Here is a 16139-nt window from a genome sequence, read left to right as displayed (position 1 = left end):
TATTTTTTAATAACTTATTACAAACTTTTTGTTGAATTTAAAAAATCAAATATTTTAACTTTTTATAGAAAAAATACTGTTAATTTTTCTTTATTTTTTTTATATATTAATAAAAATAAAATATTAAAAAAAAAATTTTAACATTATTAAACATTAAAATTCTATTGGCAATAAACTAAAAAAAACCACCAGAATCAACCCCATTAGAATCGATTTTCGACCATTACTCCCTGCATCTCGAGAGCATTCAGCTTCTCAGGTCTTTTGTAGTACTTCAATAAAAGCGAGCAGCAAACAACGCTGACTGAAGAGGCTGCCATGGCAGCTCCAGCGATCCATGGAGGTAAACGAAAACCGGTAGATGGGAAAAGAGCCCCAGCTGCAATTGGTATGCCTAGGAGATTATAACCCAATGCCCAAATGTAATTCAGGCGGATACGGGAAAATGTTTTCCTGGAAAGGTCAATGGCTGTGATCACATCTTCCAAGTTGCTTTTCATGAGAACGATATCAGCTGCTTCGATTGCAATGTCTGTGCCTGCACCAATTGCCATTCCAACATTTGCAGCTACAAGGGCTGGAGAATCGTTGATGCCATCTCCAACCATTGCCACAGTATGGCCCGAAGCCTGTGGAATGAGGACATGATATTTAACAGATTGAGAATGATCATTATGCATGTCTTGGAACTAATTTTCACATTCATACCTGTAAATTCTTCACTTCCTCTGCTTTCTGCTCAGGTTTGGCTCCAGCAATGACAGTTTCAATTCCAACCTCCTTGGCTATCGAGTTTGCAGTTCCCCAATTGTCACCTGTCACCATGATACTCTTCACTTTCATAGACTTAAGAATAGATATGACATCACGAGCACCAGGCTTCAGTGGATCAGATATGGCTAGAACTCCAGTCAGCTCCCCATCAATGGATATTAGAATCCCAGTTTGAGCCATCGCTTCAGTTTCTGCCAGCATATCTTCAGCATCAGCTGGAATGGCAATGTTTTGATCTAACATCAAGCTCTTGTTTCCCACTATTATCTCTTTGTTGCGAACAATGGCTTTCACTCCATGGCCAGTAATGGAGACAAAATCTCTTGCTTCAGGCCAGGTGGGGCTCTCTCCGTCTTCTCTGAATTTCTTGGCATACTCAACAATGGCCTTGGCTAATGGGTGCTCACTGTTCACCTGATACACATCAAGAACATCTACATTTTAAACATTCCTTCTCAACATCATGGTTGACAAAGTTACTGCTTGAGTGGACAGCTTAAAAATGATGTTTGGTTGTCCAAAAAGTTAAAATAACAAGCAGACCATTGAGTTCAACCCAAGTTCATAATATCTATTCAAGCTAACTTTCGAATGGAGATACAAAAGGCTGAGTCTAATGAAAATGCTCTCTAGAACAGATAAAAATCCCTCGAGAAAGGCCTACCTCAGCAGCAGCAATAAGTTCATAGAATTCTTGAAGTACCATGTTTTTCAAGAGCCTTGTGCTAACAACTACTGGCTTCCCAACAGTGAGGGTACCTGTCTTGTCAAACACAATGCAATCCACCTACAAGATCAAATCAGCTCCAAGATTATCTTTGATACACCAACAAGGCAAAACCAGTCTTATTGTTTGAATAAACTGTTGGCAGCAGTACTTATTACAATTTTGGACTGCATTAGTTCATTTTCAAGTTTATTGGAGTAAGAGCAGCGCCTAAAACCTCAAAGCTGATTAATGTGGTTTAGTTTTTTAAGCTTAAGAATCTTATTCTCCGATGTCTGTTTTTCCTTAAAACGTAAACGTGCAAGATGAGTTTCACACACTGACCTTATGTGCACTTTCTAATGCTTGACCGCCTTTGATGAGGACACCCTGAGAGGCCCCAACACCAGTACCAACCATGACAGCAGTAGGAGTTGCAAGGCCTAGAGCACATGGGCAGGCTATGACCATGACAGAGATGCCAAATTGGAGTGCAAGCTGAAAACCATCCATTGAAGTTGGTATCCAAGATTTCGGATATCCATTAAACTTTCCAGCTAAAAACCAGGCAAGCCAAGTGGAAAATGAGAGGATAATAACCTGCAAAAGATAGGCAGTTGTAGGCAAAGGCCTGGATTAAATTATCATTCATTTTCACATAATTTATAGTACTTATCACTCAATTTAGAAAACAAAAGAAACTGAAGGAGAGGAGAAATGTATATTAGATGTTTACCAGAGGAACAAAGTATTTAGAGATGTGGTCTGCTAATTTCTGCACAGGGGCTTTAGCCATCTGGGCTGACTCAACAAGCTGAACAATCTGTGAAAGAGCACTTTCTGATCCAACCCGTGTTGCCTTAATATGTAATACCCCATTCTCATTCACAGTCCCTCCAATCACTGTGTCACCCTTCCTCTTTGCCACAGGCCTGGCTTCTCCTGTGATCATGCTCTCATTGACATGGCTTTGCCCCCAAATAACAAAACCATCTGAAGCTACTTTTGCACCAGGAAGAATTTTAATCACATCATCCTTTTGTATCAACCGACCATCAATTTCCTGTTCACTTATTATATTTCCTTCTTTGTCCAGTGTTAACAGAATTGCAGTCTCAGGTGCCAGGTCCATAAGCTTAGCAATGGCATCTGATGTCTTTCCCTTGGCTAAAACCTCCAAATATTTTCCAAGTAGAATAAATGAAATGAGCATGGAGCTAGTCTCAAAGAAATCTGTTGATTTGAAATCTTCAGAAGTAGCAGCTCTCAACACGGAATAGACTGAATAGAAATAGGCAGCATTTGTTCCCAAGGCAATCAAAACATCCATATTGGCAGAACCATGACGCAATGCTTTGTAGGAGCCAGTGTAGAATCTCCGCCCAATAATGAACTGAACTGGGGTGGATAATACCCACCTTAAAATTTCTCCAACACTCAGCATATTGATCACTTTGGTATCTAATCCGTGCTTGAGACCAGGGATATACATGAAAACCATGGAGGTTAAGAATACTGGAATTGTAAAAACCAAACTCCATAGAAAAGATCTGTAATATTGCTTAACCTCCTCCTTTTTGTGAATGGCCCTTCCTCCTTCAGGAAATATAGTTGCCTTGTAGCACCTAGATCCAGTTGACTCAATCACATTGATAAAGTTTCTGGGTCCTGTCACATTTGATTTATAGGAAAGGGAAAATTTATTGAGTGTAGGATCAATGTCTATGTCTTGAACCCCAGGGAGTGCCCGAAGAGAATTCTCAATCAATCTCATTGAATGGTCAGTGCAAACTCCATCAACTTTGAGCTGAATCTTGCTCATGTCCTCCCCAGTACTAATAAGGATGGCCTCGAACCCAGTATCTTCTATGGCTTCCAGTAGCTGATTGTAGTTTATGATCTTAGGATCATAATGAACTTGGGCTTCCTCAGTTGCTAATGCAACTTGGGCCTTTTGCACGCCCTGCAATGCTTGCAGAGCAGATTCAACAGTTGTAGAGCAAGAAGTGCAGGTCATTCCATTTATGCGAATTTGGCACACTTGAGTGGATTTTTCATTTGCCTCATCTGGCATCAATGTGGCCTGAAATCCCACATCTTCAATGGTTTCACGAATTGTTTCCTCCTACGCAATAGCAGATAAAAATAGTAAGAGTTCGCGCATGAACAGAAGGAAAAGCAAAATGGACATGGAAGTAATTTGGAATGAAGGGAACAGAAGATTGGAGCAGAACACTGTTTAGAAAAAGCCAGGAACAAATTATTTCATTTCACGTTAGCAAACTTCAACGATAGTAAAAGATCTTAATTATCCAACTTTCCCAACTGGATTGTTGTAAAGAACAAAAAGAATTCTGAACAAAATTAAAAAAAACAAGCATAAGCATCTAAACATCCAAACAGACTTTTGATAAACATCATAATACTATTCTGAGAACTGTTCCCTTCGAAAAAGTTCCAAACAGGTCCTAATTTTCTATTTTCTCTTCTCATACCTCCACCGTCCATGGGACAAAAGAAACCAGAATTTAAAAAAATTAATTCAAAAAAACCAACCTTTCGTAGTTATTCTACACGTTTTCGTTTCATTTTATGATTAGGCAGTTCGTCAACAACTCTCGTGACCGCTAACTACCGTTCCTAAATTTCACGAGAGAAAAAAAAAAAGAAAAAAAAAAAAAAACTTCGCTTGCCACAATTTCCATCGAACCAAACACCACCGAATTAAACCTAAAATCTAAAACGAATATAACAGAAGAAGAAACCACTTACATTAACAAAAGAAGTATAGAACATGACCTGAACCCTATTATTCAAAACATCCACCACAGCCTCCCTAATTCCCGGCAGCCGCTTGACGGCCTTCTCCACCGATCCGGCGCACGCCGCACACGTCATTCCGATCACCGAATACACAGCCTTCGCCTCCGATCCTTTCACATCCTTCTCCGTCTCCGACACCCCCTTCGGATACTTAGGCATCGACGGATAGTGCGGCCTCGGCGACAGATGTCCGAAGCTCTCACCCCGAATACATTCCAACGTCAGAAACTTCGCCACCATTTTCCTGAAATCTCCCTATCCCTCTTCCTCTGCCTCTTCCCTTTCCTCTTCAGACAAAGGGGAGAGCACGTGACTTAGCGGTGCTTAGAAGCTAACCTGAGAAAAGGTGGCGCCAACTTTCTCGTCGCGGGACCGTAAAACGCTGCGTTTTGACCATTTTTAAATCACTATGTGGCGGTTCATGGATTTGTACGTCAGTGCTTATCCCATTCCAGCTTCGGCCCCCTTCATGCAACAGAAAAAACAAATTTTCTCATATTTAAAAAATATTCCCTAAAAACTAATTTATAGCTGACACATTTTTTTTTAAAGAAAATTTTGAACACTTTCTAAAATAAATTATTTTTAAAAACAAGAAAGTATTTTAAGGGTTGCTGTATTTTTTTTTGGAAACTTGTTTTTTTAAGTTGAAGGATAAAAAATAGTTTTCAAAAACAAACTTACATAGAATCAAATATATTTATATATTTTTTTATTTTTAAAAATAGATAAAATAAAATTACTTGTTCTCTATTTCACTTTATTTTTAAAAATTATTTTAAAAAAACAATAATTTAACAGTACTAAAAAATTTTAAAAGCAGGTTTTTATTTTTAAAAACAGAAAATTATTTTTAAATCACATGAACAAAAATGATCTAATATAAATAATTAGTAGTTAAAAATAATGTAAAGTAAGCATAGGAAAACATTTTGACAAAAGTAGGTTGCGGTTTGTTGAACAAGGAAGTGATTTGATTTTCTAAAATAGGGGCAAAAAAGGGAAATGATGTAACACAAAACTTATTTGTATTTTCATTACTTTTCAAAAAAAAAAAAATGTTTCATGAATGAATTGTTTTTCCTAATTTAAGAATGTAAATACTATAACGATCCAAATTGACTTGAATTCGATGGATTTGTTATTTTATCTTCAACTCCTGCCATTTTTGTGAAGAAACTGATATTGCAAAACAGATTTTAAAATTTTAATAAATATGGAAGTACTTTTAAAAAGCATTTTACATAAAGGTGGTACCAATAAAAATGTTGTAAGTTAAAAAAGTTTTTATTAATTACTTTTAAAGCTAAAATTTTAAAAATAGTTTTTGAAACTTTACTCAATACTTAAGACTTGTTTGGTAACTGTTTTCGAAAACAATTTTGAAAAATGGTTTTTGAAAATGGTTTTCTGATTTTTGTAGAACTATTTGGAAACATAAAATGGCTTTAACATGTTTTTAATATTTTTTAAAAAATAATTTTTATATTTAATATTTTATTTTTAATCATTATATATGTTTGTATAATTATTTCTTAAAACAATCCTAAAAAATAAAGAAAAACAATAAGAAAATAATTAAAAGATGTTATTTGAAAACATCATATTTTATATTGTTAAGAACAAAAAATATAAAATAATTTTTTGTTGTCAAAAGTGTTTTTTGTTTTGAAGAATAGAAATTTGTTTTAAAAAATAATTGTCAAATATACCCTTAATTTTTGTAAAAAAAAAATGTTTTCAATTATTAAAAATATTTTTTGGGAAAGTTTTAAACAAATATGCTATAATTGAAATCAATTAACCCACTAAATATAGAAGTTAGGAGTTGGTTGGATGGTGAAATTATTCATTTTATAAAATATAAAAAGGGAAATTATGGAAAAAAAAAATTAACAAATTTAGTAACACTTAAAAATATTTACTAACTCATTTCTCAAAAATCTTTGAAAAAAGGTTTCCTACTAGGGATTGTTAAAAAAAAAAAAAGACATCAATCTCTTATTTCCCAAAATATAAAAATTACAAAATATTTTAATGATTGAAGATGACTTTAAACAAATATATTCATTTTGAAAACAAATCATATTTGATCCCCTATTAATTATTTACTATGGCAATGGAGAATCAAAGTATTTTTTTAATTTATTTTTTACTTCCCTTTTTATTGAGTGTAGGTTAATTCAAGGTTATGCTTATTTATCGGAAAGTATCAAGGAAAGAAAAAAAAATTTTAAGAAAATAATTTTTTCATATATGATTTCATTATAAAAAAATATGAAAGAAAATAAAATATAATTAAAATTTATATATTTTAAAATTATCTAATGTTTATATAATGGAAAAAAAATAAGTGAAATAAATTTGAAGGAGGATATAAAAATAATTTATTGACTTTAAATATAAAAATAATGTATTTTAATATTTTTTTTATTTTCCTTCATTTGAATTTGAAGAAGGATATAAAACATTTTGAAATTTTATTTTTGTCACCACAAAATAAAAGCTTATTATTTTTAATTTATTTTGTATTAATTTTGATAAAATGCTTTGACATTAAAATGTTTTTGTTAAGTGTACTTTTATAATAAACCCTTTTATAAAATATCAATTAAGCGCATAGTGTTTTTAATTATATACTACATAGTAAAAACAAATAGTTTTTGGAATTTAATAATATTAAAAAAATATTCCATAAAAGCATTTTTAAAAAAAAAATTTACTTAAAATCTACATTTTGAAAAGAAACTATTTTCAGAATATTAAAGAGCACTCTCAAGCCTCAAACACCTTCCAACCAGGCTAAGAAGAGAAGGAGAAAATGCTAAATTTGTTTTTCTTAATATTTTTCTCAAAGAAAAATGTTAGAAAATTTTGGAGAAAGTGTACAACTTAACAATATTTTTTTCTTCTATTTTGTATTCTCCCTCAAACTTTCCTAGTACCCAAACATACCTATTAAGTGAGAATTGTTACTTTCATGTATGAAGAATATGTTAGAATTAATGATCATATTTTATTAGTTGATTGTAATTTGAGTTTGAGTCAAATAAGACGTGGAATATGTTACCTAATTTTTAGGAAGTACTTACTACATATATTAGAGGGTTAGTGTTAGCTTATGTTTTAGGAATCTCTCTTAGTGGGCTAGTGATTGATTTATTTAGGAGTCTATTACAATTCAATTATGTATTTAAATGCAAATTCATGAATAAAAAAGAGTTCAATTTCAATTAGACTACTTGCCTTATCTAGAGTTTTTTTTACTTCTCTTTTCCTAATAGTTGTAGAGAAGACAAATTCTTTTGGATTATCATCTAGTATTAAAGCAAACAATGTAGGTTTTATCCCAACTCAACCTACCATTCTACTTTTTCAAGGAAGTGGATATGATGTTTAGAGCACAAGGATGAGGACTCTTTTTTATCTCCTAAGATTAGTGGGAACTTATGGATAAGGGTTATGAAGAAGAGGAGATTCATGTTGAGGCTATCAAAGATGTTTGAAAGAAAGATGCTAAGGCATTGTTTTTTATCCAACAAGTAGTTTTAGAAATTATCTTTCCTCAAATTTCTAAAGCAACAAAATCCAAAGAAGTTTAGGATGCTTTGCAAATAGGATATCAAGGCACAACCAAGGTACTTACCATTAAATTTCAAACTCTTCGTAGGAAGTTTGAAACGTCACTCATGAAAGATAGTGTTCACAATTCCAAAATATGGTGAACAATTATTTGATGAAAAAGTGGTTGAAAAATTTTTCAGAAGCTTGTCTAAGAAGTATAATCATGTGGTTGTAGAAATAGAAGAATCTAAAGATTTAAGTATACTAACCATTGATGAGTTACTTGGTTTTCTTCAATCCCATGAAGAAAAGATTAAGAGATATGAAGAAACATCCAATATGAAGAAACATCCATTGAAAATGCATTTTGAACTAAATTGCAGAATTCTAAATATAAGAAGACAATTACAAGGAATCTAACAACAAAAAAGAACGTGAAGAGCATTCCTCTCTTGGTAGAAGAGACTGAAGAAGTGGAAGAGGTGGTGGACGTTCAGGTAACCACTACCTAAATGAGTTTGGTGAAAAATATGAAAACTACAATCATAAGTCAATCCAATGCTACTATTGTAAGAAATTTGGCCACAAAAAAATACTACAAATTGAAAGAAAAATATGTCAAATTTGTTAAGGAGAAAGAAAAAGACAATGAAGAATCTAAAACTTTCTTTGTTGTTATTCTACTAAAAAATGTGTTTAATATGTTTGGTATATGGACAATGGGTACAGTAATCATATGACAACAAACTTGAATGTCTTTATAAGTATCGATAAATTGGTGAATTTTTGGTACTGTAAAGGTAAAAGGTGAAATAAGTTGAATAAAAAATGTTTTTTTATGTTCCTAATTTAGATATAAGATTGTTAAGTGTGAAGCAGTTTATATTAGAAGGCTACTCACTTGTTTTTGAAGATTTGACATGTTTAGTTGTTCAAGATAAAACCAAAGGAATTTGTTAGTGAAAGTTCATATGGCCAAAAACAAAATTTTTCCTTTAACCCTTGGTGGTGATACACATGCACGTAATGTTTCATTAATCAATGATAATTGGTGGTGGCATCATAGATTTGGGCATCTAAGCTTTAAGAATTTTGAACATTTGGAGAAAAAAAATATGGTGCATGGTTTGCTACCTATAAAGAGTGTAGATGAAGTCTATGAGAGTTACGTGTTTGGGAAGCAACATTGGGATGTTTTTTCAAAACGGAAAGTAAGCAGAGATACAAGACCAATTGAATTGGTGCATATAGATGTTTGTGAGCTAATGCGAACTTCTTTTCTTAACAATAACAAGTATTTTGTTATTTTTATGGATGATTTTAGCAGGATGTCTTGGGTCTATTTTGCCAAAGAAAAATTATAAACGTTGTTTATCTTCAAGATCAAGAATCACTTTCAAAAGAACGATGGTTTTTCCTTGAAGACATTGCAAACAAATTGTGGTGGTGAATTTTGTTTTAATGAGTTTGAAATTTTTTGTGTATATTTTCAATCTCAATTTAGGAGCCATTTCATGGAGTTTAAAGAAGCAACTATCCATTGCACTATCTTCCTCCACAATTATCCATTGTGATAATCAATCCACAATTTCCATAAGAAAGAATTTTGTGTTTCATGGGCGCGCAAAACATAGAGATATGTCATCATTTTATTCAATAGTTGGAATCTAAAGGAACCATCAAGATGATATATTGCAACACCAATAAACAATTTGTGATTACATTTACAAAATCTCTGCCTTTAGAGAAGTTCTAGGCTATGTTTGGTTCCTGAAAAATTTGATGGAAAATGTAAATGAAAGAAAATACAGATGAAAAGTAGAAAGAAAGAAAAAGTGAAGGAATATGAAAAATAAATTAAAAGTTAATAAATTATTTTTATTTGATACTTTAAACCCATTTTACTTGTTTTAACTCATTGAAGTAAAAATTAATAACTTAAAAATACATAAGTTTTTAACCAGTTTTAATTATACTTGATTTTCTTTAATATTTTACATAGAACAATCAAATATGAAAATATCATTTTCCTTGATTTTTTTTTTTCTTTCCTTAGTATTTTCTTGGAACCAAACATAACCCTAGTATTTCAGAATATATTGGGAGTTGCAAACTTTCAGCATTAAGGGGGAGTATTGTAATTAATACTGATATTTTATTAGTTGGTTGTAATTCGAGTTTGAGCCAAATAAGATTGTGGAATGTGCTATTAGGAAGCACTCGATCACTACGTGTATTAGTGGGTTGGTGTTAGCTTATGTTTTAGGAATCACTTTTTCTAAGTGTTAGTGGGTTATTGTTAATGGGCTAGTAGAGTATGTTACAATTTAATTATGTATTTAAATGTAGATTCATGATTTTTTTTTTAAATAAAGTCCAATTTCAATGAGACTTTTTGCCTTATCCAAAGTTTTGTTTTTTTTTCTATTTTTTTTTCTTTTTACTTCTCTCTTCCTATTAGTTGTAGAGAAGACAACTTCCTTTGGATTATCAAAATGATCAGTTGAACAATAATATACCATTAACCCTAGCGTTTCTGAACTAAATTGGAGTTTGGACCTAACACAGAAGCTTAAGCTCAGTCTGTGATGACCTTATTCTAATAATCTAATCTATATATCATCCACTAAGATGTTATTCCTAGGCAAAGGCCATTGCTACATTATATACAAGAAGCTGAATCAACACCACTAGAATCAATCAATCACTCTACTGTCACTCCCTGCATCTCAAGCCCATCCAGCTTCTTGGGTCTTCTATAGTTCTTCAACAGAAGTGAGCAGCAAACAACACTGACTGAAGAGGCTGCCATGGCAGCTCCTGCAATCCATGGTGGTAAACGCAATCCAATAGATGGGAAAAGAGCTCCGGCCGCAATTGGTATGCCTAGGAGATTATACCCTAGTGCCCATATGTAGTTCAGGCGGATACGGGAAAATGTTTTTCTGGAAAGATCAATGGCAGTTATCACATCTTCCAAGTTGCTTCTCATGAGAACAATGTCTGCTGCTTCAATGGCGATGTCTGTGCCTGCACCAATTGCCATACCAACATCTGCAGCTGCAAGAGCTGGTGAATCATTAATGCCGTCTCCAACCATTGCGACGATGTTGCCTGAAGCCTGCAGTGGAATGAAGCCATGGATAATAGCAGTGAGATCATAATCATATATAAGTCAGATGTCCTGAAACTGATGCCCGCATTCATACCTGTAAATCCTTCACTTTTTCTGCTTTCTGCTCAGGTTTGGCTTCAGCAATGACAGTTTCAATTCCAACCTCCTTTGCTATGGAATTTGCAGTTCCCCAATTGTCACCTGTCACTATTATACTCTTCACTTTCATGGACTTGAGAATAGATATGACGTCACGAGCACCAGGCTTCAATGGATCAGATATGGCTAGAACTCCTGCCAGCTCCCCATCAATGGATATCAGAATCCCAGTTTGAGCCATTGCTTCTGTTTCTGCCAGCATGTCTTCAGCTTCAGATGGAATGGCAATGTTCTGGTCTAACATTAAACTCTTGTTGCCCACTATGATCTCTTTGTTGCGAACAATGGCTTTTACACCATGCCCAGTAATGGAAACGAAATCTTTGGCTTCTGGCCAGGTGGGATTCTCTTCATCTTCTCTGAATTTCTTAGCATATTCTACAATGGCCTTGGCTAGTGGGTGCTCACTGTTCACCTGGCACACATCCAGAGTACATACATTATTCATTCTTCGTGGGCGATTTGCAAAAGCATGGTTCAAAAGCTTACTTCTTGAATGGACTGTAATATTTTTGGGTTTCCAGAAAGTTTAACAAGAAGCAAATTCTGAGGTGAATCCAAGTTTCTATTATCTATCAAAACTACTTTGAAGGCCAGTGATATTACAGGGCCAAGCCTTACAAAAATGTTCTTTAGAATAGATAATAGTCTTTGGAGAAAGGCCTACCTCAGTGGCTGCAACAAGTTCATAGAATTCTTGGAGTGCCATATTTTTCAAGAGCCTTGTGTTAACAACTACCGGCTTCCCAACTGTGAGGGTCCCTGTCTTGTCAAACACAATGCAATTCACCTACAAAATATAATCAACTTCAAGATTGTGTTCAAAGGTCCTAAAAAGGCAAGACACTGGTGCTTGCTGTTTGAATATTCTGATAGAACTGGCACTTCTGTGACAATTTTGGACTAAATTAATTCAGAATTCAATTTGATTTGAATGAATAATTAATGTGGTTAAGTATGGACTTTTTGAGTTCGAGAATCTTAATTCCCCTAGGATTGCTTTTCTTTAGAAAGTAGAGAAGGGCAAGATGAATACCACATACTGACCTTATGTGCACTTTCTAATGCTTGGCCGCCTTTGATGAGGACACCCTGAGAAGCTCCAACACCAGTACCAACCATAACAGCAGTAGGAGTTGCAAGGCCCAGAGCACATGGGCACGCTATGACCATGACAGAGATTCCAAATTGGAGTGCAAGCTCAAAGCTATCCATGGAAGAAGGTATCCAAGATTTTGGATACCTATGAAATTTTCCTGCTAAAAACCAGGAAAGCCAAGTGGAAAATGAAAGGATAATAACCTGCACAAGATAGGCAGTTGTTAGCAAAGGCCTGAAACCAAATCATCTCTCTATTTAGAATACATGAAGTAAACAAAGGAGACTAGAAGGCATTTAGATGTTCACCAAAGGAACAAAGTATTTAGAGATGCGGTCTGCAAATTTCTGCACAGGAGCTTTAGCCATCTGGGCTGACTCAACAAGCTGAACAATCTGTGACAGAGCACTTTCTGATCCAACCTGTGTCGCCTCAACATGTAGCACACCATCCTCATTCACAGTGCCTCCAATGACTGTGTCACCCTTCCTCTTTGCCACAGGCCTGGCTTCCCCTGTGATCATGCTCTCATTGACATGGCTTTGCCCCCAAATAACAAAACCATCCGAAGCTACTTTTGCACCAGGAAGAATTTTAATCACATCATTCTTTTGTATCAACCGACTATCGATTTCTTCTTCAGTTATCACGTTTCCTTCACAGTCCAGTGTCAACAGAATTGCAGCCTCAGGTGCCAGGTCCATAAGCTTGGCAATGGCATCAGATGTCTTTCCCTTGGCTGAAATCTCCAAATACTTCCCAAGAAGAATAAATGAAATAAGCATGGAGCTGGTCTCAAAGAAGTCTGTGGACTTGAAATCTTTAGAAGCAGCAGCTCTCAACACTGAATAGACTGAATAAAAATAGGCAGCATTTGTTCCCAAGGCAATCAAAACATCCATATTAGCAGACCCACGGCGCAATGCTTTGTAGGAGCCAGTGTAGAATCGCCTCCCGATAACAAACTGTACTGGGGTGGATAATGCCCACCTCAAAATCTCTCCAACACTCAGCATATTCACCACGTTGCTATCTAATCCATGCTTGAGGCCAGGGACATACATAAAGACCATGGAGGTTAAGAATACTGGAATTGCAAAGACCAAACTCCATAGAAATGATCTATAATTTCGCTCAATCTCCTTTTCATGAACTTCTCTTCCTCCTTCAGGGAATATCATTGCCTTGTAACGCCCAGATCCAGTAGACTCAATCACTTGGATGAAGTTTCTAGGCCCTGTCACATCTGGTTTGTAGGAAACAGAAAATTTATTGAGTGTGGGATCAATGACAATGTCTTGAACCCCTGGAAGTGATCGAAGAGAATTCTCAATCAATCTCATTGAATGATCAGTGCAAACTCCATCAACTTTAAGCTGAAGCTTGCTCATGTAGCCAGTAGTAATAAGTATAGCTACAGACCCAGTATCTTCTATTGCTTCCAAAAGCTCTTTGTAGCTTACCATCTTTGGATCATAATGCACTTGTGCTTCCTCATCTGCTGATGCAACTTGGGCCATTAGCACACCACGCAGAGCTTGGAGAGCAGATTCAACAGCCGTGGAGCAAGAAGTGCAAATTCCATTTATCCGAATTCGACACATTTGAGTGGATTTGGCATTTGTCTGATGATCTTGAATCAATGTGGCCTGATAACCCACATCTTCAATGGTCTCACGGATTGTCTCCTCCTACAAAAAGTCAGATAAGAATGAACAGCAAGAAAATTTTCTGCATTCATGTCATGTACTCGTTTAGAAGGAAGGCAACATGGCAGTGGAGATGAACCCTGTTTCTGAAATAGAATTCAATCTTTTTTTATTCATTAATTTAAGTAAAACAATAGAATGATTAAAAAAATATAAAGAAATTATTTAGAAAATAATTGATATATTAGTTTTGTGTAAATCTTGGTTTGTGGAAATTTTAAAATTCCTAAATATGTGATTTACAAATAAGAGACATTAATCTTTTTCTAAATCATTTCATTATATTCCTTTTACTTTTATTTTTATAGGTAATTTTTATCATCCAATTCATGATGAAAAATAATTTTTATTTTAATATTTTCATACTTAAATGAATGGACACTAGAGAGAGACAATATTTTTACTTTGGAGAGAGAGTTCATGAGTAAAAAGACTAAAATACTATTCCTTTTTTTTTTTCTTATTACCATTTTTTTACTTTTCTATTTATTATTATTATAATAATTTATTTTGTATTTTTAACATATTATATATAAGTATTATTGTAAATAATTATTTAGTATTAAAAACAATACAAATAATAATTATTTTAATATTAAAATTATAAATAGTAAATAATAATAATAATAAATAGAATAAAAGAAATGAGAAAAAAATTATAAAAAGCAAAGGTGAAATGTAGAATTTTTTTTTAATTAAATAGTCAAATATCCCAAGAACAATTTAAGTAAAACTCATGGGTTGTGGAGCGAAATATCATTCTTCTATAATCTTTTAAGCAATTATTTAGTTAAGAGAAATTAATGTAAAAACTATTACTTTTTATATTGAGTTTTTAGTGAAAAATTTTCATTTTATCTCTATTTTTAAATTATATATTTTTTAAAAAAAAAGTTTTTTGATATTTATAAATTTCTTATTAAATGAGAAAAATTAACACCTTTTTAGTTTTTTTTTTTTTTTGTGTTTCTATCAATTTTATTTTATTTTTTTAGTCTAATTAATGAAATAAAAATAAATAAATATTAGCATAAAAATATCTTTTTAATTTGAGTAAGAACTAAAAAGAAAAAAAAAATGATTTTTACTTTTTCATTTTTTTTCCAAGAAAATTCAATTAACAAAAAAAATTTCTTTTTAATATATTTTAAATTAGAATAAAAAATGAAACTTCCTTTTTTAAAATTCTTTTTTACAACTGAATAAATATTAATATTTAAGTGATATATCAAATTAAAACCAATAACGCTTTGTATTTGCACATTTTTGTCCTCTCATTACCACATCATGATATATCAAAGAAAAGTCCAGCCAAAGAAAAAAAAAAATTTTTAAAATGTACATATTTTAAAATTTTTGCTTTCCTATAAAAAAATAAAAATAAAAATAAAAATCGAAATGAAGCTTGAGCTTTTTCCAAAAGTATAGAATTAATTACAAACCTGATGATTCTTTGCCCAAAAGACACAAATCATTTTAGAAGATTAGATTCCACGCCCACTAACTAAATCAAAGTGTTGAATACAAAATTCGATCACTTTTCTTGCCATTTTAAGTGGATGCTTCTTATTTTGTCGGTTTCGAAATCTCGGTAGGGGTAGTTTCTCTCGAGAAAAAACTCCCCCTCTCACGTTTTCCATCAAACCAAACACACCCAAGTAAAACCTAAAATCTAAAAAACACTTACGTTAATCAAAGCCGGATAAAACGTGACCTGAGCCCTATTACTGAGAGCATCAACGACCGCGTCTTGGATCCCCGGCAGCTGCCTGAGGGCCCTCTCCACCTGTCCGGAGCAGGCGGAGCACGTCATTCCGGTCACCGAATACATCGCCTTGGCCTGCGATCCTTCCGCATTCTCCTCCTTCTCCGGCACGCCCTTTCCGGACCTCTCATTTCGAGTAGAGGACAGAAACTTGGGCGCCATTAGCGTAAAATCTCACCCTCTCTCTGCTTCTTCTTCTGTGAAAAATAAAATTTATACCATGAATTGATAGGAATGTGGTAGGGTCTGGGATGTAGTGGAGAGTGGATGGGAGCCATGATTTATTTAGTTGATTCCAACATCAGACACCATGATTGAGGTGGTCTGGAAATTGGAATGCTGCTTTTTAAGTTTTTACTATCTTTTGGACCCCAAAAGTTTGATCTTGCCCTCACGCCTCCTTTAAAAAATGATAATGGTGTTCC

At 33.7% G+C, this 16139-nt stretch overlaps 2 protein-coding genes across 4 annotated transcripts; both read right to left on the bottom strand.

The window, feature by feature from the left end:
- Nucleotides 1-123: 123 nt before the first annotated feature.
- Nucleotides 124-4748, bottom strand: LOC117928146 (probable copper-transporting ATPase HMA5). Of its 3 annotated transcripts, none has more exons than XM_034848022.1 (6): nt 4253-4748; nt 2217-3605; nt 1826-2080; nt 1439-1561; nt 709-1188; nt 124-629 (listed from the first exon to the last, which is right to left on the bottom strand). In XM_034848022.1, exons 1-6 carry the CDS (start codon nt 4541-4543, stop codon nt 204-206), a joined length of 2964 nt encoding a protein of 987 aa, XP_034703913.1. In that variant the 5' UTR covers nt 4544-4748; the 3' UTR covers nt 124-203. The 3 variants fall into 3 exon arrangements, with proteins under 3 accessions (XP_034703913.1, XP_034703930.1, XP_034703920.1); XM_034848039.1 differs by lacking the exon at nt 4253-4748 and adding an exon at nt 3976-4057 and having other exon boundaries at nt 126-629; XM_034848029.1 differs by lacking the exon at nt 4253-4748 and adding an exon at nt 3886-3968 and having other exon boundaries at nt 126-629.
- A 5580-nt stretch (nt 4749-10328) lies between these two features.
- On the bottom strand, nt 10329-15891 carry LOC117928469 (probable copper-transporting ATPase HMA5). The gene is made up of 6 exons (XM_034848349.1): nt 15637-15891; nt 12549-13931; nt 12189-12443; nt 11809-11931; nt 11077-11556; nt 10329-10988 (listed from the first exon to the last, which is right to left on the bottom strand). The coding sequence occupies exons 1-6, from the start codon at nt 15874-15876 to the stop codon at nt 10572-10574; spliced, it is 2898 nt and encodes a 965-aa protein (XP_034704240.1). The 5' UTR covers nt 15877-15891; the 3' UTR covers nt 10329-10571.
- Nucleotides 15892-16139: the final 248 nt, after the last annotated feature.

This window comes from Vitis riparia, chromosome 2 (genome assembly GCF_004353265.1).
Source record: "Vitis riparia cultivar Riparia Gloire de Montpellier isolate 1030 chromosome 2, EGFV_Vit.rip_1.0, whole genome shotgun sequence".
NCBI classification, from domain to species: Eukaryota; Viridiplantae; Streptophyta; class Magnoliopsida; order Vitales; family Vitaceae; genus Vitis; species Vitis riparia.
Note: the sequence above shows the minus strand (reverse complement) of the source record. Positions and strands in the feature narration are given on the sequence as shown.